The sequence below is a fragment of the Oncorhynchus mykiss genome, chromosome 16, assembly GCF_057628025.1.
Source record: "Oncorhynchus mykiss isolate SJ-2025 chromosome 16, ASM5762802v1, whole genome shotgun sequence".
NCBI lineage: Eukaryota > Metazoa > Chordata > Actinopteri > Salmoniformes > Salmonidae > Oncorhynchus > Oncorhynchus mykiss.
The window spans coordinates 64,904,536-64,930,471 of record NC_143037.1 but is presented as its reverse complement, the minus strand read 5'-3'; the positions used below and the strand labels follow the sequence as shown (position 1 = coordinate 64,930,471).

The 25,936-nt window shown below is 41.2% G+C and overlaps 2 protein-coding genes across 8 annotated transcripts in view; one reads left to right on the top strand and one right to left on the bottom strand.

Moving 5' to 3' along the window:
• Positions 1-8,377, top strand: part of LOC110529871 (zinc finger and BTB domain-containing protein 46) — a 125,734-nt gene extending 117,357 nt beyond the window's left edge. Inside the window, exons 5-6 of one of the 2 annotated variants that reach the window (XM_036947514.2) lie at positions 3,484-3,659; positions 6,548-8,377. In XM_036947514.2, coding sequence (XP_036803409.2) covers positions 3,484-3,659; positions 6,548-6,982 — 611 coding nt within the window. In that variant the 3' untranslated portion in view covers positions 6,983-8,377. Of the gene's footprint in view, positions 1-3,483; positions 3,660-5,214; positions 5,284-6,547 lie in introns of those variants that run through there. The other variant, XM_036947515.2, reaches the window with a different exon arrangement.
• Positions 8,378-13,277: 4,900 nt separating this feature from the next.
• Positions 13,278-25,936, bottom strand: part of LOC110492498 (zinc finger protein 704) — a 109,474-nt gene continuing 96,815 nt past the window's right edge. For 3 of the 6 annotated variants that reach the window (XM_021566874.3, XM_090203742.1, XM_090203743.1), the window contains 3 exons: positions 21,131-21,253; positions 20,287-20,414; positions 17,783-20,174 (listed from right to left, as the gene is read on the bottom strand). In XM_021566874.3, coding sequence (XP_021422549.2) covers positions 20,063-20,174; positions 20,287-20,414; positions 21,131-21,253 — 363 coding nt within the window. In that variant the 3' untranslated portion in view covers positions 17,783-20,062. Of the gene's footprint in view, positions 20,175-20,286; positions 20,415-21,130; positions 21,254-25,936 lie in introns of all 6 variants that reach the window. The other 3 variants (XM_036947512.2, XM_090203744.1, XM_090203745.1) reach the window with 1 other exon arrangement.

The window sequence follows — 25,936 nt, the reverse complement described above, 5'->3', positions numbered from 1 at the left end:
TTCTGAGGTAAAAAGCGTATTTTTCTGTCTGTTTGATGTGACTGTAGTACAGTTGCATAGGGAAGTTAGCTGTAAAGTCCTAATTTTCTGGAAGTGCATCAACCAATTAACCAATCAACCAACCACTCATTCAATCAAATTTGGATTTATACAGCACTTTTTACAAATGCAGCTGACCCAAAGAGAAAGCCGGGTGTCAAACCACAAAGATCAATGACAATCTAAAGCTGTGTTTGTCAGTCTAGGTCAATGTGTGTCCTGTCTGTGCCCATACCCTTCCATGGAACCTTATACAGATCCTATTCAATGATCAAAGTATTCTAATTCCTAATTCTATGCCTCAACCATTATGACTGGGGGGTCATTTGAGACGTGTCCCTTATGTCGTTTTGGTGTTTTCCACATAACCAGGTATGAGAACAGACCAACATGTTAAGTGGAACTTGTCATCTTGTTTAAGGAACTTGTCCCTGAGCTGGTCTCAGAGAGAATGAATGTTCTGGCCTATGGTCAAACAGGAAAGCAGGCTAGGCTTCTCTCATGTGAACCAGACTGGTTAGGAGCCATTTTTAAAAAGAGCCAATGAGGTGGATTTCGGTTGCAATATTGGGATTTTCTTTAGTAAATTCTTAGAGCAAAAATACAATGCATTTTAGACTGTATTTTTTGTCTTTTAATTCCAAATATCAAAGATCGATATGTATTTGTGTAATGTTTCTAGGGTAGTTTGTATTCTGTAATCAATAAACTGTGAACGAAAACCCATTGGGAGGTTGATTATTTTGTTGTTGTGTTTGTGTGTTATAGTTATGGAGAAATATACAGTACACACATACTATATAAAATCATGCATTTTATACACTTACTTTTTCCTTTCCTAAATTGTCTAACCAGGTACAAAATATGTATCTGCATACTGTATGAGTATGGAAAAAGCCTTATTTTCGTTGTAGGTATAGACCATATTCTTACTTTAATTCCCCCTACCGTGATTCCACATTGGCAGAGTGAGTCAGGTTGAACAATCAATCTGGGTATTTTGACTTGAGGACATTTTGTGCAAATCTCCCATTGACACATATGCAGGATCTGTATGAAATGTCGAGTTACGCCCATGTTTCCCAACCAAGTTGGGCATAACAGTGTGAGGCTGGATGAAGCGTTGTATTCATACTCTCCATTCTGACTCCCTGAGCCTTTCTAATCCACATTCTGTTTATGTCAGGTGAACAGCCTGTCTGTCATGTTGATTGGGGTTTCTTCTCAACCAATCTATTAAGCTTCTTGCCCTGCCACATATAGTCAAAGTCCGGATAAGACACACACACACACACACACACACACAGGCGTCCACGCACGCACACACAGATGTCTGCTTGAGCATCTACTTAACCTTTTGTCCAGACTTTGATCTGATGGGCTTAGTGGAGGCTGTAAAAGCTGAATTACAGCAGTGTGGTTTTACAGTCCTGTTTACACTATGCGATCGTAGGGTTGCAAAATTCCAGGAACTTTCAACATGGCAACCCTGTGTTTGTCCTGTCCTCCTTTTACCTGACTTCCCCTCTGTGAATATCCAGCAAGTCCTCAATCTCAGGTGTGTTGATCGCATTAGTACCTGACTCCTCCTGTGGTTTATCTGTTACTCTAAATCCTGTTGCGATGTGGAGATATCATGTAAGAGATCATCAACGAGGGGCTATGCGTTCTCTGGAAAATAATGCACAAGGTGCAATGTGTGCTTTTAGCAGAGTGGAGCTAAAGAATAAGAATGTTCTGTCAAACCCGTGGTATACGGTCTGATATACCACGGCTGTCAGACAATCAGCATTCAGGGCTCCAACCACCCAGTTTATAAAGCCAATTATTAACTGGGTGGTTTGAGCCCTGAATGCTGCTTATCTGAAAGCTGTGGTATATCAGATCATATAATACTATGGTTATGACAAAACATTTATTTTTACTGTTCTAATAACGGTGGTAACCAGTTTATAATAGCAATAAGACACCTCAGGGGTTTGTGGTATACCACGGCTAAGGGCTGTATCCAGGCACTCCGCGTTGCGTTGGGCATAAGAACAGCCCTTAGCCGTGGTATATTGGCCATATACCACACCCCCTTGGGCCTTATTGCTTAATTATCCAAACCCTGCTGTGTCGTAATCTCCCCCCATCCTCTCTCCCCATTTTACCTGACTTCACCTTTGTACGTATTTAACTCTTCCTCGTTTTTATCTGACCTCACCTGTGTGTATTGATCCCTGCCTAATTCACCCTGACTTGATCTATCATGTAATATGGATATGTAGATCTATTGTAGGCTTTTATCCAAGCGTTACTGTGTCTAATGTAATGTCTCTCTATCTCTACTTGAGATGTATTCTTTGTGTGATCCAATAGACTAGATCCTGAATAAAGAGAGACCTCTTCTACAGGGAGTAAAAAAGGATATTGTTGACAATTTCCTGGTTGTTGTTGTTGATACTGTCTTGAGTTTTTTGTTTATTCATACCTTCCTATTTAGACAGACTAGTTGCTAGGGAAAATTTGACTGACATTTAGGTGGGCATCGGGGTTGTTAAGACCATAGAATTTGAATTTAGAATACTGGAATGGACATGAACCTTCTTATGATGGGATGAAGGTCAGCCATTTTGATCAGGGAGTTGGTAAACCATGGTTTGTGGTTGACCACAAACCATGGTTGTGATAATATATTGTGTGATAATATATTCTGTAAAGTAATGAATTTGAAGAATTTATCTGCATTGTATGTTTGTTAGCTAGCTAGCCAACCCGTTTTAGAGAAATAATTCCATAATTTGTTTTCTAATTAACTGCCAATATCCAAACATTCCATTCAAACAATGCAGTCAATCCACAGCCATACACTTTCTGGAATCAATTGATGATAGGACTTAGACAAGTTGTAAATGCAACAAGTACTGATATTGTATCTTGTAAAACAGGTTGTTTGGATCCTGGATGCTGATTAGACAAGCAGTGTTCCAAGCCGTGCTGTATTGGCCATTACAGGCACACTATGCCTGCTAACAGTTCCACCTGAAAGTGATCACTGCGTCTCCATAAGAATATTATGTTGCTGTCCGAATCATCTCTTGTATTTATCTAAACTCACACATTATTTCCACTTGCTTCCAGCCTAGCATTTAGTTTGGCACAAGTGGGGTTCATATAAGCCTCGCCATCTGCCTGACCTCGGAAACAATATTTCACTTTTGAATTTTGATCTCTGTAATCTTGTAAACCTTTGATCAATTTAACATGTCACTCAAATTGCACATCTAACTGATGTAGACGTTTTAAACCTTTTGAATTAACTTTAAATAAACAACTCTGCCAAGTCACATTGCCTTAACTCTCTCTCTCTCTCTCTCTCTCTCTCTCTCTCTCTCTCTCTCTCTCTCTCTCTCTCTCTCTCTCTCTCTCTCTCTCTCTCTCTCTCTCTCTCTCTCTTCACAGTGAATGACTTCACAGTGATCCGTAAGAAGTTTAAGTGCCCCTACTGTAGTTTCTCTGCCATGCACCAGTGTATCCTGAAGAGGCACATGCGTTCCCACACGGGCGAGAGGCCCTACCCCTGTGAGATCTGTGGCAAGAAGTTCACCAGGAGAGAGCACATGAAAAGACACACACTGGTGAGTACAGTGCAGTAGCAGACAGTTGCCACCGGGGTGCAGCAGTGCGCGGAGTCATGCACTTGCCCTGCTGTTCGCTGTAGCACCTTTCCTACAGTCAAATTACCTTTTTTTCTTCATAATTAATTAACATGATTTCAAAAAACGTGCCCAAAATCCGATGTGACTATGTCCAACAGTTTTATATTTTAGTCTTCTGTGATGTATATAAAGTGTAATATTGGGTTGCAAACTCAAAATGTAATACATTTCATATCATTTCATATCTCCATATCTGACATGGAACAGGTGTCTTCTTTTTTTAAGCCCATAACCATGTGTGTGAGGTGTGTACCTTTGTTTCAAAGCATACTGAACAAAAAAATAGAAATGCAACATGCAACAACTTCAAAGATTTTACTGAGTTACAGTTCATATGAGGAAATCAGTCAATTGAAATAAATTCATTAGGCCCTAACCTATGGATTTCACATGACTGGGAAAGGGTGCAGCCGTGGGTGGGCCTTGCAGGGCCTTTTATTGTCCCCGGCACAAGGTGCACCTGAGTAATGATCATGCTGTTTAATCAGCTTCTTGATATGTCACACCTGTCAGGTGGATGGATTATCTTGGCTAACAAGGCCGTAAACACTTTTTTTTGTGATTTTTGGGGGCGATTTTTTATTTTAGCTCATGAAACAAGGGACGAACACTTTACATGTTGCGTTTATATTTTTGTGCAGTGTAGATTTGTTTGACTACGAAGAAACACACTGTGACCCTGATTTAGCCCACTGCAGTCATTAAGGCAGCGCATATAGGCCATGGTCTAGGATCAGTTCATCCTCTCTTAATACTTACTATACGCATGTGAGGGGAACCTTGTGGGGACACACAATTCAGTACCATTCAAAATCTGATTTTCCCTAACCCTAAATCTAACCCTAACCCTAAACCTAACCTGTACTCTTACCCTAACCCTAACCTTAACCCTAACCCAAAAACCTAACCCTCCTCCTAAATCTAACCCTAAAACTAATCCTAGCTCCTAACCCTAGCCCTCAGTCTAAAACTAATCCTAGCTCCTAACCCTAAGCCTAAACCTAATTCGAACACTAATTCTAACCTGAACCCTAAACCCCCTAGAAATAGCATTTGATCATGTGGGGACCAAGAAAATGTCCTCAGCTGGTCAAATTGTTGTTTGTTTACAATTATTGTGGGGACTTCTGGTCCCCACATGTATAGTTAAACACGTCCAAACACACATGCTGTAAATCTGGATAGGTCACAGAAATGAACATCTGTGGTTAGAGGCAGATGAAAGCCAGAGCAGTGCAGGATGTACTAGCACTCAGCTGCTGTTCTGTGCTGGGGCAGAGGAGTTCAGAGAGCAGAGAAATGTCCACTATAAGACTACAGGCCAGCCCAGGAGGAGTCAGGAAGAGACGAGAGGGGAAGAGGGGGGAGGGTTAATTAAGAGCTTTGAGTTCTCATAGTTTTGCAATGCCGGGGAATTCCGTCTAGAGAGTCTTCGGCCAACATCTCTGCTGATATGTTTGTATCTCTCCTGCAGGTTCACAGTAAAGATAAGAAGTATGTGTGTATCTCTCCTCCAGGTTCACAGTAAAGATAAGAAGTATGTGTGTATCTCTCCTCCAGGTTCACAGTAAAGATAAGAAGTATGTGTGTATCTCTCCTCCAGGTCCACAGTAAAGATAAGAAGTATGTGTGTATCTCTCCTGCAGGTCCACAGTAAAGATAAGAAGTATGTGTGTATCTCTCCTCCAGGTCCACAGTAAAGATAAGAAGTATGTGTGTATCTCTCCTGCAGGTCCACAGTAAAGATAAGAAGTATGTGTGTATCTCTCCTGCAGGTCCACAGTAAAGATAAGAAGTATGTGTGTATCTCTCCTGCAGGTTCACAGTAAAGATAAGAAGTATGTGTGTATCTCTCCTCCAGGTCCACAGTAAAGATAAGAAGTATGTGTGTATCTCTCCTCCAGGTCCACAGTAAAGATAAGAAGTATGTGTGTATCTCTCCTGCAGGTCCACAGTAAAGATAAGAAGTATGTGTGTATCTCTCCTGCAGGTCCACAGTAAAGATAAGAAGTATGTGTGTATCTCTCCTGCAGGTCCACAGTAAAGATAAGAAGTATGTGTGTATCTCTCCTGCAGGTTCACAGTAAAGATAAGAAGTATGTGTGTATCTCTCCTGCAGGTCCACAGTAAAGATAAGAAGTATGTGTGTATCTCTCCTCCAGGTTCACAGTAAAGATAAGAAGTATGTGTGTATCTCTCCTCCAGGTCCACAGTAAAGATAAGAAGTATGTGTGTATCTCTCCTGCAGGTCCACAGTAAAGATAAGAAGTATGTGTGTATCTCTCCTCCAGGTTCACAGTAAAGATAAGAAGTATGTGTGTATCTCTCCTGCAGGTCCACAGTAAAGATAAGAAGTATGTGTGTATCTCTCCTCCAGGTCCACAGTAAAGATAAGAAGTATGTGTGTATCTCTCCTCCAGGTTCACAGTAAAGATAAGAAGTATGTGTGTATCTCTCCTCCAGGTCCACAGTAAAGATAAGAAGTATGTGTGTATCTCTCCTGCAGGTTCACAGTAAAGATAAGAAGTATGTGTGTATCTCTCCTGCAGGTCCACAGTAAAGATAAGAAGTATGTGTGTATCTCTCCTCCAGGTTCACAGTAAAGATAAGAAGTATGTGTGTATCTCTCCTGCAGGTCCACAGTAAAGATAAGAAGTATGTGTGTATCTCTCCTGCAGGTCCACAGTAAAGATAAGAAGTATGTGTGTATCTCTCCTCCAGGTTCACAGTAAAGATAAGAAGTATGTGTGTATCTCTCCTGCAGGTCCACAGTAAAGATAAGAAGTATGTGTGTATCTCTCCTGCAGGTCCACAGTAAAGATAAGAAGTATGTGTGTAAGGTCTGCAGTCGGGTCTTCATGTCGGCAGCCAGTGTTGGAATCAAACATGGCTCCCGTCGCCATGGTGTCTGTGTTGACTGTTCTGGACGGGGCATGGATCACAACCGGGAAGCAGGCGGAGGCATGTCGCCCGAAGATGAGCTGTATCCCAGCGACCACCGTTTCCACAACGATCAGGTGGAGTGCGAAGGCGACGGAGAGGGGGAGGAAGAGATGATGACGGAAGGGGATGGAGAGATGATGGGAGAGGGGGATGAGGAGGGAGGAAAGTGGAAGGAGGACTCAGGGATGATGACGGAGGGAGACGGAGCCATGGATAATGAAAAGGAGGAGAGCAACTCCTCTGCACCAGAGGGGGAGCAGCACAATGGGAGCGAGAAGGATTTCAGCTGGATCTCTTAGGATAATTTAGGATATATTGTGGATCTTAGGCAGACACAGCTCTCTTTACCCATGTGTACATGGGCCTTCCTCTGAGTGGGATATGTGGGCGTTACGCGACAATGATCTAAACCCTTGACAGATGCCATACACACGCGCACCACACATACACACACAAGCTGAGCCCTGTGCTGATGATAGGACTGCCATGGCGGAAAGAGAACGATTGAGAGAAAAAAATAATGTTTTGTTTGTTTGTTTGTTTCTGATGAGGACCATATCAGAGCCTGTCCATTGGTTTAGATGTTCACCTCCATCACACTGGGACCAATGAGGACTCATTCAACATCTTAGCTGATTTTGAACCATGACTGTTTATGGTCACAGTTGCCATGGATACGATGGACCGTTAACAGTTTGGGAAAACACCAAGGTGGTGTCTTGTTGCCATGCAGTCTTATTTGGGGACAGTCTCTACTTCTTTGGGGACAGTCACTACACCTGGGGACAGTCTCTATATCTGGGGACAGTCTCTACATCTGGGGACAGTCTCTACATCTGGGGACAGTCTCTACTCATTATGGGGACAGTGTCTACACCTGGGGACAGTCTCTACTCATTATGGGGACAGTCTATTCATTTTGGGGACAGTCTGTATTTATTTGGGGGACAGACTCTAGACATTTTGCGGACAGTCTATTTAGTCGGGGGACAGTCTTTATTTATTTGGGGGACATTCTCTAATCATTTTTGGGACAGTCTCTCTTCATTTGGGGACAGTCTTTATTCATTTGGGGGACAGTATTCATTCATTTGGGGGACAGTCTCAATTAATTTGGGGGACAGTCTCTATTCATTTAGGGGACAGTCTCTATTCATTTAGGGGACAGTCTCTATTAATTTGGGAACAGTCTCTATTAATTTGAGGACAGTTTCTATTCATTTGAGGACAGTCTTTATTAATTTGGGGGACAGTATTCATTATTTTGGGGGACAGTATTCATTTGGAGACAGTCTATTAATTTGTGGGAAAGTCTCTATTTATTTGGGGGACAGTCTCTATTCATTTGGGGACAGTCTCTATTCATTTGGGGACAGTTTATTTTAATTTGAGGACGGTCTCGATTCATGTTTGAGACAGTCTTTTATCTATTGTAAAGTTGCACCCGTCAGGCAGCGGTTGGCCCATTGTCTCCTGCAGAGTGAAACTGCCACAGACTTGCACTTTAACGTCGACTAGACTCCTGTCAATGCTCTCAACCCGTGGTTTACATTTTCAATCTGATTTTACCTACACAACTCGGTGACCGCACCTACCTTTAAGGATATATACTGTATGTCCTCATGACTGTTATGATATATAAATATATGGGTATTATAAGACTTGTGCAAAGTTTGCTGATTATAATAGCCTATGCCCAGTGGAGGCTGGTGGGAGGAGCTATAGGAGGACGGGCTCATTGTAATGGCTGGAATGGAATAAATGGAATGGAATCAAACATGTGGTTTTCATGTCTGTGATTTGTTTGATACCGTTCCATTTATTCTATTCCAGCCATTACAATGAGCCCCTCCTCCTATAGCTCCTCCCACCAGCCTTCACTGCCTATGCCTTTCAGTTGGTTCTTTCGCCACTTAAGTTTACCATGTGTTTCTGTTGAGCTGTGATGAGAATTACGAAAGGTTGAGCATATCTACATACAAACAAGCCACAACAATTAGTATATTCAGCAAGAGAGGGAGTTGGAGAGAGATATATGAGAGAGACAGAGAAGAAGAGCGTGAGAGTGAACACTATATAGGGACATGTAAGATGTAAGTGTTCTTAATTCTCTACTTTCAGAGAGAGGACACAGATCGACAGGTAACCTAGCAGTTAAGAGCATTGGACATGAAACCGAAAGGTTGCTGGTTTGAATCCCTCCTGAGCTGACTAGGTGAAATATCTGTTGATGTGCCCTTAAGCAAGGCACTTAACCCTAATTGCTCCTGTAAGTTGCTCTGGATAAGAGTGTCTGCATAATGACATAAATGTAAATCTTTACTTCAGATATTTCCTCTCAGAATGAGCGAGAGAGATATATTACATACACAATGATGATGGGTGAAAACTCATGCCAACACAAGCACACTATGGACCTATTCTACATGGACATTCCATCTCTTTTTTCTTACCTTGAATCTCAAGTTGTATCTATGGACAGCAGTTGTGTTTAGAAGCAGACTTTCTTCAAAACCTTTGTTGTTTTATTATAAGTTTTATATTTCACTATAAATACAGAATATGCACACTTTTACATCTTATAGTGAACCTTAATGAATGGTTCATCTTTCTTTTTGGTGATAATGTTCATTTCAGTTTGTAAAATAAGTCAGGCTTCGGCTTAAGATTCCACCCAGAGAGTGGCCTGTTCTGGTGAGTGCTTTAATGACGCTTTGTTTCGTTTCAAAAAGTTATTTATTAACAGACATTTGTGGAATTATTGTACTACTGTATAAAGACATTCTCTCAGCTCCGTCTAACGCCTTCTGTAGTCACAGCGTGTGTGGATGTGTGTGTTCGTGTGTGTGTGTGTGTGTATGTGTGTGTTCGTGTGTGTGTGCAAGCGTGTGAGATGTATATTGATTTTCTTAAGATGTTAAAACATGTTTATTATGATGATCAGAACTATGAAATTATGTTATTATTATGATGATCAGAACTATGAAATGATGTTATTATTATGATGATCACAACTATGATATGATATTATTATTATGATGATCACAACTATGATATAATATTATTATGATGATGATCACAACTATGATATGATGTTATTATTATGATGATCACAACTATGATATGATGTTATTATTATGATGATCACAACTATGATATAATATTATTATGATGATGATCACAACTATGATATGATGTTATTATGATGATGATCACAACTATGATATAATATTATTATGATGATGATCACAACTATGATATGATATTATTATTATGATGATCACAACTATGATATGATATTATTATGATGATGATCACAACTATGATATGATGTTATTATCGTTATTAAGTTCTGGATGCTAAGCTTTATTGTGCATTTCTTTTTTATATTTGATATCTTGTATTAGAAGAAAAGCTTGTGGACAGCAAGCTATAAGGTGTTTCTTAACAGTTCTATCATGCCATCTCTGCTTTTCTGTTGTATTTGTTTTTACAGAGAAAGAAGAAAAAAATCAGAGGCGCTCATTTATTCTTAGGGCCCTGTTCAATCAGATCCGCTTTAGCTGGCATTCTCATAGCGGTTGTTTTGTTGGTATCAGAGGTGGAACGGCTCTAGAGTTGTCAAATCTACAAGCAGCTCCCGGCATTATACCTGAAGTGACATTGAGAGAAATATCATGCAGCCCTGTTTACAAGTTCAAACACTGGAATGTGAGATGTAATCTACACCTTGATTTAGCTGACAGAAATTCTCATTATTTTGTTTAATGATTTTCATTTTGAGTGTCATTATTTCTATACTACACCTTCGTTCTGAACTTCAAATGCGAGTGGGACAGGTGTGGATTCATGAGAAGCATCGAGGGCAGCTGCTCACCGATTTGACAGCTCCAACGCAGTTACACCTCCAAAACATCCGCTATGCGGGTGTTGGCTATCACCTGTTACTGCTTGATTTGACTGAATCCAGGCCTTAGATATGGATTGGACATATGTATGGTATGGCACAAGCGTCTATATTACTAACATACACAAATGAATTAACATCATGCCAAAAATAATCTACTGCGTTGTATCAAGTGCTTTTGTTTCAACGGTGCGTGTGCAGATGTAGGTGCACATATTTCAATTTATTGTGGTCTAATAATTGTGTTGTAGTTTGGATGTTGTTGTTTTTTGAAATCATGTATTTTTTTTAACGGTTTTCAAAGTGCACATGTTGTGTGTATATATACGGTATCATTGTATATGAAGGGCCTTGTGACTTGCTAGGCTAGACCTGCTGAAGATCGCATCTTTAACCCTCTTTTCTTTATTGTCCTTGTTGCCCTGGTTTCCAAAGTTGTGTTCTACTGTTTATCCTAAATATTAGCCCAATTCCAAATCTACCCCTGGCCCGGACCCCTGTGCACTTTTTGTAGGTCTGAAATGATTAGGTAGGGGTAAATAATACAAGGCAAACGTCAACCTGGCCTAACAGAGGGCAAGATTCTTACAGACCTACAAGACATGTTTTGGGGTAGGGTGCCTAAATGGCAAGTTGGCATTTATTGTCATTAATCTTGCCTTGGAGGCAGCTCTGCAGAGTGGTCACTAGCTGGCACAGCCACAAAGTCAGAAAATCAGAATTTAAACCTAACATTAACCCTAATGTTAACCACACTGCTAACCATAATGCCTAACCCTAACTTTAAATTAAGACCAAAAAGCTAGTTTTTGTTTTAATGAATTTTTACGATACGAACGTCTGCCTCCAGGGCAAGATTCATTACAATAAACATCAACCTGCACCTGAATGCTATGAGGGAAAGTGGGCCACAGGGCTGCCTCTTGGAATTATAGTTGTGTAGCCACAGTTGGTTGCAAACATTACCACCTGCCACACTTCCATTCCCATCAGCCCCAGTGCTAAACACTGTATCTACGGAACAACCCTTGGGTGTGTGTTTCATTTCACTGATTCCTGATGCCTTCTCCAAGTGTGGTGGCAAGCTTTATTTAAGTTGTATTATTTATTGTCTGTTAGCAATTTCTAATCTCTTGAAGGTTTCAGAAAGAAAATGAATGATGTTGTGTGGATATTTTGAATGTTAATGGCTGAATATGTAGGGATTGTCAAGAGCTGCCGTGCTATTTGGAATAGCAGGGCTATTTCTCTGACATCCATCCAGTGCTTTTCCACTCCAGACTCCTGTGACCACTGAGATGTTTTTACCCACTTCCTTATCATCACCTGTCTGCCTGCCGGCATGTCTTCTTATTCCTTGTCTTGGTGTTGTAATTCAGGAAACATTTGCCATCCGATCCCCTCAACAATGTGCCTCGATACATTTTAGATGTGGGTGTGTTTCAAGAGATAGGGAGATACAGAAATCTGATGGATAGAGATTTTTAAAATATATTTTATCTAAATCACAGGTGCAAAAAGTTGAGAAAATACTGTTTTTCTGAGAGACAAATCAGCGATTTGTTTTTGAGGACCTATGTTACTGTGTTACAGTATACAGTAGATTCTGTTCCTGACTGTGTTTATTAACCCGTTGTGCCCTGATTCCATGGTCTCAACTGCAAGCCTTTGTCCATTTGTCATACCAAAGCTCTGTCTCTGTCATCTGCACAAAACTGGTTCATTTCACATGCAAAACTGTTTGCTTTTCAGCAGATAAATATTTGTATTCTGCTCTTAGATGCGTACAAAATTGCAATCCTTATTTAGCCTGTATAGCTTGATTCACATGTGCAAATCACAAAGCCATAGATATGGTTATATCTAGATTTTACTATATTTCAAAATTCTTGCATTTTATTTTAGATTCTGTTCTTTACTAAGAGTGATGTGTGTATACCTTCATATATATATATATATACATTTATATTGTTATTATATGTATTATTTATTTTCTCTCACATTTGGCAAGTTGTCTTTCGTTTGTAAAGTGAGACACTTGAAACTTGACAGTTGTTTGTTGGGAATATTGTTCAATATGATACTGACTTTATATTGATTATCATAAACCTGTGTTTGAAACAAAGATGTGTTGAATAATCAAACCCCTTGATCTGTTTGGGAGGATTCAAGTGAGCAGGTCGTCTGTATATGATAGAACTGATCACTTGAGCGTTTTTATAGCCAAACATGAACTTCCCTACCGTCCTGTTGTGAGGGCTAGCCTAAAGGGCTAACCCAGGCCTCTTTCTAACTTCATGTTTAGTGGAATTAGCTTGACTATTATTTGCAAAACCAATCAGTCTCAATAAATTTTGAAATTGCTGCTGAATTCTTTTTAATGTGTGCGTTGTAAATGTTGGGTTCTTGTCAACCTCCACTGTGTGGGTTCTACCTCAAAGCTGTAATATGGCTGTTCTCCACATGAGGGCAGTAGGCTTTACAACTATGAAGGTGTAGGGTGAAGTTGCTAACCTTGGGTCAGTTTAGAAATTTCCCCACTGATGGTCAAGTTTAGAATTGGGGGAGGGGAAGCTGATCATAGATCTTTACCTAGTGGAAACTTGTGACACACACACACAGACACGCACAGAGACACGCACACACCGACACACACAGAGAAGAGAGAGAAAGCATGAGAATACATATTCCAATCCATTTGCATTTATTTTCTCTCTATCACATTTACATCACATCATCATCATGACATCAAGTCACCCATCCACTCGAGCACATGTCAGACAGACATGAGCAATAAAACACTTCTGCACCAGACATAATGAGAGCACATCAATCAATCAATATGAACAAGATAATAAAGCAACCAAAAGAAAGTAAGTTTCCCTCCCACCAACCACAATGCTCTGACACAGCACAGCAAGAGAACAACAGTCAGACAGTTACAACAAGAAAACAGATAAAAGACAAAGACAAACAGCACAGATTGGTGTGTTGTTTAAGAGCATGATAGAAGAAGCAGCACAGAGTTGAGTGGAGCCTCCATAGTGATGACGATGTGTTACATTTGATTTGGTTGGAGATCCATTGGCTTTGCTGCTGCTGAGCTGCTGGGCTGGACTCATCAACATGGACATTCAACGAGCAAACAAAGGATAGAATGATGTAACATTAGGAAATAAAGGCTTTCTTTCTGCACATTTCAAGGGCTCGGTTAGCTTAATATACTGGGTATTGACTTTGGGGGGGGGGAACTACAGTCAATACTGATAGTTTAAAAGAGAGAGACGGGGGAAACAATTAGAGAAAAATAGATTGGGAGATAGAGAGGAAGCGAGTCAGAGGGAAAGGTACAGGTACAATTTGGTGGCATGTAGCTTAGCGGTTAAGAGTGTTGGGCCAATAACCGAAAGGTTGCGAGTTTGAATCCCCGAGCCGCCTAGGTGATTTGTTTCCCACAAAAGACAATGACAACATGTATTCGAATAAATACTTATTTGGCAGGGAGACAGAAAAAGTAGGTAGCACATTTTCTGAAACGCCTGTGTACAATACATTATGACTGCATTCATAGCACAGTCGATCACTCCATAGTGTATTATAAGACTTGCCATAAGCATTCACAACAGCTCACGGTTCCTATACACTGGGTGTCATTTCATCGTCTAGTTTTGATTTACATTTGGTTGAGTTGTCAACTAACGTGAATTCAACGTGAAATCAACAAAACATTTCACCATGTTATTGGATCTAGTTTAAAAGTTGGGTGAAAAAATTACGAAATTCCCTTACATTTTACAAACCCAATCAATTTTCCACGTTGATTCAAAAGTCATCACATTTCATGTTTTTGTTGAAATGACGTGGAAACAACGTTGATTCAACCAGTTTTTGTCCAGTGGGTTCTGACCACTTACATAACCAAAATACATAACACCTTTATAAGCACATTCAATATGTGCATTAAAGTAGTGCAGTATATGGCCTGCTATAAGCATTCATAACAGTTCATGACTCCTTATAACAGCCTAAATAAAGGCCTACATACCAATAAATGCATTCATAATAGATCACACCAGGTGACTCACAGAAAGGTCACCAAAAGGTCAAGTTAGTTCTTGTTAGAATTAAAGCGTCTCATTGCACAATGTAAGAAGGTTAATGGGCAATTACATGGTAACAGAATTATGCTGAGACTAAGATTTTTCACTTTAAAATGTATGTCAAACAAAACCAATGATTGCAAAGTTAAACAAACCATACAACTCTATGCACAAGGACTACTTTGAACAATTTCCACTGAATATTTGACAAAAACACATTTACTTGAAGAACAGTGCAGATGCTAAATTTGGCACCAGAATGACAGTTTGTGCTGTTTGTGCCATCATTCTGTCAGAGTGCACTAACAGTAGAAACTAGCCAGCGTTACAACAAGAAACAAGCTTTTCTTTTTGTAGGTTTTACATTCATCTACGTTATTTCGCCACTTTTCCCCTGAACTGCAATATATGTTATATTAACTACAGCTTCTCAAACACGCACACCAACAATCTGAGCAATTCTACCTTACAAAGTTTCATTTTTGTTTAACAGACACACAACAATATATGAAAAAAGTTTCAGGGTTGTCTTTACGTTGCATATGTACAGGAAAGGCCTGAAACTACAAATCCATCTCGAATAATCGTCACTGCTTGTCCCACTCTTTCTCCACCTATTACAAAGTCCCAGTTCCACAAACACACCCAATCAGCCCTCTCTCTACAATCCAAAACCTCAGGTCTCCTAAAAACAGCCGTAGGGATGGCAGTTATCACTCAAACCCACCTGACCCTCCCCTATTCCATACCAGGTCAACTTACTGTGGGTGAGGCCTTAGATTCATCCAGTTTATCAATGTAGGTAGTAGCAAGTGGATAAAGAGTGTTCCCCTTCATTAGCCCTGGCCAATGACCCATAAAACCACTTTAGTGCAATTAAATACCAGAGGCGGGTTTTGTGGCAGGCATAGGGGTGTGAATGAGATTGGGAACAACAGACTAGATTGGTCTGAAAAGTACTCAAACGTATGAATGGCCAATCTGCTGCCAGTAGGACCAAACACAAGATTGATGTTTCGATTGGTGGAGAAGAGTCAAGTCCGGAAAGAAAACCTATTCTCTGTACACTACCTCATCTCAATAAAGTGTGAAAGAGGCAAGCGCCTTTTAGGCAAAGGAAGACTAAACTAAATTCTTGTGAAAGCAGTGTATGAGTATGCTACATAAGGAAGGAAGACTAAACTAAATTCTTGTGAAAGCAGTGTATGAGTATGCTACATAAGGAAGGAAGACTAAACTAAATTCTTGTGAAAGCAGTGTATGAGTATGCTCCGTAAGGAAGGAAGACTAGACTAAATTATTGTGAAAGCAGTGTATGAGTATGCTACGTAAGGAAGGAAGACTAAACTAAATTATTGTGATAGCAGTGTATGAGTATGCTACATAAGGAAGGAAGACTAAACTAAATTCTTGTGAAAGCAGTGTATGAGTATGCTCCGTAAGGAAGGAAGACTAGACTAAATTATTGTGAAAGCAGTGTATGAGTATGCTACGAAAGGAAGGAAGACTAAACTAAATTCTTGTGATAGCAGTGTATGAGTATGCTACGTAAGGAAGGAAGAATAAACTAAATTCTTGTGAAAGCAGTGTATGAGTATGCTACGTAAGGAAGGAAGTCTAAACTAAATTCTTGTGAAAGCAGTGTATGAGTATGCTCCGTAAGGAAGGAAGACTAAACTAAATTCTTGTGAAAGCAGTGTATGAGTATGCTACGTAAGGAAGGAAGACTAAACTAAATTCTTGTCAAAGCAGTGTATGAGTATTCTCCGTAAGGAAGGAAGACTAAACTAAATTCTTGTGAAAGCAGTGTATGCTACGTAAGGAAGTCTAAACTAAATTCTTGTGATAGCAGTGTATGAGTATGCTCCGTAAGGAAGGAAGTCTAAACTAAATTCTTGTGAAAGCAGTGTATGAGTATGCTCCGTAAGGAAGGAAGACTAAACTAAATTCTTGTGAAAGCAGTGTATGAGTATGCTACGTAAGGAAGGAAGACTAAACTAAATTCTTGTCAAAGCAGTGTATGAGTATTCTCCGTAAGGAAGGAAGACTAAACTAAATTCTTGTGAAAGCAGTGTATGCTACGTAAGGAAGACTAAACTAAATTCTTGTGAAAGCAGTGTATGAGTATGCTCCATAAGGAAGGAAGAGTAAACTAAATTCTTGTGAAAGCAGTGTATGAGTATGCTCCGTAAGGAAGGAAGACTAAACTTAATTCTTGTGAAAGCAGTGTATGAGTATGCTACGTAAGGAAGGAAGACTAAACTAAATTATTGTGATAGCAGTGTATGAGTATGCTCCGTAAGGAAGGAAGTCTAAACTAAATGCTTGTGAAAGCAGTGTATGAGTATGCTACGTAAGGAAGGAAGACTAAACTAAATTCTTGTGAAAGCAGTGTATGAGTATGCTACGTAAGGAAGGAAGACTAAACTAAATTCTTGTGAAAGCAGTGTATGAGTATGCTACGTAAGGAAGGAAGACTAAACTAAATTCTTGTGAAAGCAGTGTATGAGTATGCTACGTAAGGAAGGAAGACTAAACTAAATTCTTGTGAAAGCAGTGTATGAGTATGCTCCGTAAGGAAGGAAGACTAAACTACATTCTTGTGAAAGCAGTGTATGAGTAGGCTCCGTAGGGAAAGCCCATAGTGTTGAAACACCATGATTTATCTGTTCTTAAGAAGACAACAAGCAACCATTGACTAACTGAGGGCTACCTCTGGACCAGTGTTTCCCCATATATTACCAAGTTAGGGCAGACCATCTGAGATGTGACTTCAGGGGTCTTCTTGGTGCACCACCACAATAGAAAAGTCTAGGGGAAACCCGGACACACAAAGTACCGCTGTACTATGCAGTACACGATTCCAGGCAATATTGTTGGCACCATTGGGCTGAGTACACCACACACACACAGAGAGCTAAACATACCAGTTCAAAAGGTTCTTATGGGGGGACCCAAGAGGTGTAGAAGCCCCATCCCTGAAACCCCATGTTGACACCAAGGCAGTGACGATCCAAAATAAAACAACCTCAAATGTAATTTCACTTCAAAATCTGTGTGTATAAAATCCATGTATAAAAGCAAGTCTTTGTGCAGTGCAAGTTAGTGCAATTTATTTAGGTAAATCCTTTTTCCTCATATTGTTCTTTTCAATGGCACTTAGTGAAGTTTCTGACCATTAAATACTGGGCTACTCTCCAGTCTGACCAGTGAGCTACTTACTGTAAGAACCAGCTTCTTTTCAAACACTACTGGACATAATGTCTGACGGACAGAGTTACCAGCCAATGAGCAGGACCATATCTGTTGGTAATGGTTACCAAGTAAAAGACTGACAGGGCATGCTAAAATTAATCCAGGGTTTTTGATTGTTTGCTGTCCCCAAATAACAACAAATGACAGTCATCCCCAGCTGTCTTAGAATGGCCTTCTACTAATGTCACATCAATTAGAATATGTGACTGCCATCAGCTGAGAATGCAGATGTCACTATGACAACAGATTTGTCACATGACCAAAGAACAGAAAGTCATAGATTGTGGCCATTGTCATAGAATAGGTTGAAGGTAACATAGGGAAAGAGGACAAGTAGCACCATGCATGTGTGTGTCCTGCTGTTGTAACTTGTGGCATGGCTAGTTGTCAGTATTGGGAGAGAGAGAGTTAGATAGAGTTAGAGAGAGAGAGAGAGAGAGAGAGAGAGAGAGAGAGAGAGAGAGAGAGAGAGAGAGAGAGACAGAGAGAGAGAGAGAGAGAGAAAGAGAGAGAGACAGAGAGAGAGATAGAGAGAGAGAGAGAAGAGAGAGAGAGGCAGCAGAAACTACATTCAAAGAGCTGGCAACAATAAAATAAAAAAGAGTAGCTAAAGTTAAAAAATTTATCTGTGTAAAAATATACATCCATATAATTGTGTCTGATCAGGAATCCAGGTACAATTCATGGTGCGCAAATAATCCCTCTGAGAAAAACACTTATATTTCAACACCCTTAGATACCAGTTAAGAGCAGTAACTGGGAGTCAGGGTTGGGCAGGACTAGGTATAGTACCCACAGAGAACTACAATGACATTATATTTCATCACCCTTAGATACCAGTTAAGAGCAGTAACTGGGATTCAGGGTTGGGCAGGACTAGGTATAGTACCCACAGAGAACTACAATGACATTATATTTCTATGAACGTACACAGGAAGTGGATTTAAGAACACTGAGTAGCAAGTAATGCTACAGGGGGGTTTGATGTTGTTATTGATAACTGTAATCAACAATAGAGCTGATTAATCAAAGCAAGACCAGACTGTCCAAACCCTGGTGATGGCACTTTGCAACTACTACAGTAGTTGCCTTGGGAACTAATCGCTGGAAATAAACTGTAGATGTGAGAAATGAGAGTGAACAGTGTGGTTACAAAGTTTACATGTGGTCTGCTGAAAGATGTGTTGTTTCTGAAAGCTGCATATCTGTGTAGAGCTCTAGGAAGAGAAACTAGAAACGGTACATGTACACTGAACACTCTGAAGGTTCAAAGTGTGACATTTGGTGCCAGCAGATGGAATAAGCAACAGATACAGGGAGCTTATGGTGTGTAGCTATGCATATTTACTTCCCAAACAAAGAGATTGGAATTGTTGAGTTGAATTCCCATAAGAGCATGTGATGTGTTATATGAATAACAAACTTGCATCTTAAAAAAAAGCGACATCTCAATTCTGAGTGAATTTAGAGAGATTCTGTGTCTGTTTTCCTTTGGTAGACATACTTCCCGTTTCAAAAGAGTGACCGTTGAAATCTCTTGTCGGCATCTTTCAATGCACCTCCGTTGAAACGATCCATTCAAATATACACCACAAAGTGAATCTGGTTTTAGTTCCAAAATGTCAACAGAGGTGCATTGAAAGATGCTGACAAGAGAGTGGTTTAAGGATCTTATAGACTCAAACACAGTAGCTTCCATGATACTCGGACCAGCAAAGAACATGTTGAAAGTACACAACACCAAAAAGCTTATCTGAAATCTTCAACCACTGCCCTACAGTGAAGGCATGCAAAATTAGAAAGTACAAAACCAAACTTTCATTCTGAATCACGTTTTGAATAATCATTTTTTGGATTACCTATGCTTCCAAAGCCATATACTTTTTTCACAATTATTATATATTTTTTTCCTTTTTCATCCATTTGTTTTTGTGTTTTGTGTGTTTAGCTGTCTGAGGATTAAGAGAAGCAAGCAGAGAGACCCCTGCTGGTCAGGAGGAAGCAGTGCGTGCTCTAAGCAGCTTCATCAGGGAGAACACCCACATCTCCCCAGTGGAAGACTCCACCTCAGTGAAGCTCTGGCAGAGGAAGAGTCCATCCCAGTGATGTAGTGGGGTTCAATCATTGAATCGCTGACAGGCTTTTTTCCAACGGCAGGCTGTGCACCACATGTCTCTCTTCTCCATGCCGTATACCTTCCGGCACTTTTTAGCCTCTCCGCGGGGTTTCCTTGGCAATCAAAGATATGACACACAGTTAGACTTTACACTACACTCCCATGAAGGTGATAAATCCACTCACAAAGGAAGGGTCCACACACACACCCATACACTCAGAGTACCTGGTTCCTGGTGCTGGTTTGGGCAGGGGGGCTGTAGAGGGGGGTGTCTTGCTGATGGTAGTGTGTGTGTGAAGGGCAGGCTGTCTCTTCTCCCCGAAGCTCACCGTGCGGGTGTGAGTCAAAGGGCCCTGCAGGGGCAAGCACAGGTCATAGGGCATTCTACCAATCAATCATAGCAGCAATCATTACGGCTTTCACCTAGTGCCCTGAGATTTTCCTAGAGGACCTGATCCTAGTTCAGCCCTGAAGACACCATGTCAAGATAGAAGACAAGAGGAACTGATCCTAGTTCAGCCCTGAAGACAACATGTCTAGATAGAAGACAAGAGGACCTGGTCCTAGTTCAGCCCTGAAGACAACATGTCTAGATAGAAGACAAGAGGACCTGATCCTAGTTCAGCCCTGAAGACAACATGTCTAGATAGAAGACAAGAGGACCTGATCCTAGTTCAGCCCTGAAGACAACATGTCTAGATAGAAGACAAGAGGACCTGATCCTAGTTTAGCCCTGAAGACAACATGTTAGAAGACAACCCTCTAGGGCTATGAGGTAGAGGCAGAGAGATGTAGAAGAAAGGAGGAGAAAACAGCAAGCCTGGCAGGAGTGGGGAAGAAAGAAATTGACAAAAAAAATACAGGCGTCTGGGGGAGCGAGGGAGTGGGAGTAGAGAGGTGAGAGATGGGGGAGAGAGATGGGGTGGGGCGCAGAGGGAGAAATGAGAGGGTGAGAAATATGACAGGTGGAAGAGCAACAGAGTGAGAGAGGTAGAAGAGATGTGGGGAGTGATAAAAGAGAGAGAGAACATGAGGATAAAGAGAGAATGAGAGAAAGCAGCCTGCTCACCGGTAAGCCTTTAAAAATGACAGGAGACGACTGCCAGGACACACTGATCCCATCCCCATTCCCAATCCCATCATTCCCACCAACCTGCTCCGAACACACAGGAATACTCACAGGAGCAGTGGCCTGGAAAACATAGCACCGCAACACAGTGAGAGACAGAGACAGAGAGACACAGAGAGAGAGAGAGAAAGAGAGAGAGAGAGAGAGAGAGAGAGAGAGAGAGAGAGAGAGAGAGAGAGAGAGAGAGAGAGAGGGAGGGGAGGTAGAAAAAGGTGGGGGAAAGAGAAGTAGGAGAGAGAAGGGGTGAATGAGTGGAGGTAGAGGGAGGTTGATCGACAAAGAATGATCCAGAAAGAAAAGGGAGATACTACACAGAGAGAAGATGGAGGTAAAGAGAAAAGACTAACTCATCTAAAGAAACCTATTCATCTGGGGTGCAGCATTAAGCCTGTGTACAGCTCAGTTTCATGGACATTAATGACACAGAAACAGACCAGGGGAACCAAAACATTATCGTTAGGAAGTAGATGACAGCTTCATATCAGTCTCAGAGATGGCCAGTATTTTGTATTTGAAATATGTATTTCAATTACTTCTGAGTATTTTGTCATTTGTATTACACTGGGATAAACTACAGTCGTGGCCAAAAGGTTTGCCTTATGGCAAGGTGCTCCATCATGCTGGAAAAGGCATTGTTCGTCACCAAACTGTTCCTGGATGGTTGGGAGAAGTTAATCTCAGAGGATCTCAGAGGATGTGTTGGTACCATTCTTTATTGTTCTAAGGAACAATTTTGAGTGAGCCCACTCCCTTGGCTGAGAAGCAACCCAACATATGAATAGTCTCAGGATGCTTTACTGTTGGCATGACACAGGACTGATGGTAGCGCTCACCTTGTCCTCTCCGGACAAGCTTTTTTCCGGATGCCCCAAACAATCGGAAAGGGGATTCATCAGAGAAAATTACTTTACCCCAGTCCTCAGCAGTCCAATCCCTGTACCTTTTGCAGAATATCAGTCTGTCCCTGATGTTTTTCCTAGAGAGAAGTGGCTTCTTTGCTGCCCTTCTTGACACCAGGCCATCCTCCAAAAGTCTTCGCCTCACTGTACGTGCAGATGCACTCACACCTGCCTGCTGCGATTCCTGAGCAAGCTCTGTACTGGTTGTGCCCCGATCCCGCAGCTGAATTAACTTTATGGAGACGGTCCCGGTGCTTGCTGGACTTTCTTGGGCGCCCTGAAGCCTTCTTCACAACAATTGAACCGCTCTCCTTGAAGTTCTTGATGATCTGATAAATGGTTGATTTAGGTGCAATCTTACTGGCATATCCTTGCATGTGAAGCCCTTTTTGTGCAAAGCAATGATGATGGCATGTGTTTCCTTGCAGGTAACCATGGCTGACAAAGGAAGAACAATGATTCCATGCACCACCTTCCTTTTGAAGCTTCCAGTCTGTTATTCGAACTCAATCAGCATGACAGAGTGATCTCCAGCCTTGTCCTCGTCAACACTCACAACTGTGTTAACGAGAGAATCACTGACATGTCAGCTTGTCCTTTTGTGGCAGGGCTGAAATGCAGTGGAAATGTTTTTTGGGGATTCAGTTCATTTGCATGTCAAAGAGGGACTTTGCAATTAATTGCAATTCATCTGATCACTCTTCATAACATTCTGGAGTATATGCAAATTGCCATCATACAAAGAGAGGCAGCAGACTTTGTGAAAATTTATATTTATATACTCAAAACTTTTGGCCACGACTGTACACTCCAATGTATTTTGTAACAAGATACTTCCTAAATCTGTAATTTGTATTTTCAAAATACTAAATACCTTTCTAGACCATTATGTATATATATATTTGAGATACTTCAAAGTAGCCACCCTTTGCCTTGATGACAGCTTTGCACACTCCTGGCATTTTGGAGGACCGCCACAGGAAAGGAAGACCCAGACACATCTCAACATCAACTGTTTCGAGGAGACTGAGTGAATCAGGCCTTCATGGTCGAATTGCTGCAAAGAAACCACTACTAAAGGACATCAATAAGAAGAAGAGACTCGTTTGTGCCAAGAAACACGAGCAATGGACATTAGACCGGTGGAAATCGGTCCTTTGGTCTGAAGAGTCCAAAGTTCCAACCGCGCAGAGTAGGTGAACGGATTATGTCCGCATGTGTGGTTCCCATCGTGAAGCATGGAGGAGGTGGTGTGATGGTTTATTTAGAACACTTCACCAGCATGCCTACTGCAGCATTCTTCAGCGAAATGCCATCCCATCTGGTTTGCACTTAGTGGGACTATAATTTGTTTTTCAACAGGACAATGACCTAAAACACACCTCCAGGCTGTGTAAGGGCTATTTGACCAAGACGGAGAGTGATCAGATGGTTTGCGATGAGTTGGACAGGTAGAGTGAAGGAAAAGCAGCCATCACGTGCTCAGCATATGAAGGAACTCCTTCAAAACTGTTGGAAAAGCATTTCTCATGAAGCTGGTTGAGAAAATGCCAAGAGTGTGCAAAGCTGTCATCAAGGCAAAGGGTGGATACATTGAAGAATCTCAAATATAAAATATATTTTGACTTATTTAACACTTTTTTGGTTACTACATGAGTCCATATGTGTTATTTCATAGTTTTAATGTTTTCACTAATATTCTACAAATTGGCAATAGTACTGTTGGTCCATCTTGAGATGCGGTAGCCAGTATACATTTCCTCAAAATAGTCTGAATTAATCTAAGGTAACTCAAGAAATCAGTCATCAATTTTGACGTTTTTGCTGCTCTTAGTCCCTAAATTTTACATCTATCTAAGATGTTTGGTTCAGTATTCATCAAGTGAAAAAATGTGCATGAAAACGATACATCTCTTGTTGATTGACAACAAACCTTTATTGACGAATCCCTACTGTTGACCAATCACCGACAAATGGATTCAGACTTCGGCTACTGATGTAAAAACCCTTGCCGAAGTCCAAAACTAACAGAAACTTCACAAAATTGTGTCATAATATTTGCAAGTTGGGAAGCATGCAGATTTTTTAATTTTTTATTTATCCGTTATTTTACCAGGTAAGTTGACTGAGAACATGTTCTCATTTGCAGCAACGACCCCGGGAATAGTTACAGGGGAGAAATGAGCCAATTGTAAACTGGGGATTATTAGGTGACCGTGATGGTTTGAGGGCCAGATTGGAAATTTAGCCAGGACACCAGGGTTAACACCCCTACTCTTACAATAAATGCCATGGGATCTTTAATGACCTCAGAGAGTCAGGATAACCGTATAACGTCCCATCCGAGAGATGGCACCCTACACAGGGCAGTGTCCCCAATCACTGCCCTGGGGCATTGGGATATTTTTTAGACCAGAGGAAAGAGTGCCTCCTATTGGCCCTCCAACACCACTTCCAGCAGCATCTGATCTCCCATTCAAGGACTGACCAGGACCAACCCTGCTTAGCTTCAGAAGCAAGCCAGCAGTGGTATGCAGGGTGGTATGCAGGGTGGTATGCTGCTGGCAAGCCTTTATAGTCAGTGCATTCAAATAAAGTAAATAAACAACAACATATCACAGTCATAGCAAGCAAAACATTTCTGTAACTGTTATTGAGAATGTTGTTGCTGTTCAGGCCGGCTACTTGCAAACGTATTTCTGTATTTTAAAATACATGTATTTTGTAGTTTCTTTTCATACATTGATATTTATGGTATTTTGTATGTTAGGATTTTACCCATCCTGGACAGTCTCTGGGTTACAAAAGGGTTATTCAGCTGTCCCCATAGGATAACCCTTTTTGGTTCCAAGTAGAACCCTCCTTGGTGCCAGGTAGAACCCATTTAGGTTTCATGTAGAACTCTGTGGAAAGGGTTCTAAACTCAGCAAAAAAATAAATGTCCCTTTTTCAGGACCCTGTCTTTCAAAGATAATTCATAAAAATCCAAATAACATCACAGATCTTCATTGTAAAGGGTTTAAACACTGTTTTCCATGCTTGTTCAATGAACCATAAACAATTAATGAACATGCACCTGCGGAAAGGTAGTTAAGACACTTACAGTTTACAGACAGTAGGCAATTAAGATCACAGATATGAAAACTTAGGACACTAAAGAGGCCTTTCTACTGACTTTGAAAAACACCAAAAGAAAGATGCCCAGGGTCCCTGCTCATCTGCGTGAATGTGTCTTAGACATGCTGCAAGGAGGCATGAGGACTGCAGATGTGGCCAGGGCAATAAATTGCAGTGTCCGTACTATGAGATGCCTAAGACAGCGCTACAGGGAGACAGGACGGACAGCTGATTGTCCACGCAGTGGCAGACCACTTGTAACAACACCTGCACAGGATCAGTACATCTGAACATCACACCTGTGGGACAGGTGCAGGATGGCAACAACAACTGCCCGAGTTACACCAGGAACGCACAATCCCTCCATCAGTGCTCAGACTGTCCGCAATAGGCTGAGAGAGGCTGGACTGAGGGCTTGTAGGCCTGTTGTAAGGCAGGTCCTCACCAGACATCACCGGCAACAACGTCGCCTATGGGCACAAACCCACCATCGCTGGACCAGACAGGACTGGCAAAAAGTGCTCTTCACTGACAAGTCGCAGTTTTGTCTCACCAGGGGTGATGGTCGGATTTGCATTTATCTCCGAAGGAATGAGCGTTACACCGAGGTGATTTGGAGGTGGAGGGTCTGTCATGGTCTGGGGCGGTGTGTCACAGCTTCATCGAACTGAACTTGTTATCATTGCAGGCAATCTCAATGCTGTGCGTTACAGGGAAGACATCCTCCTCC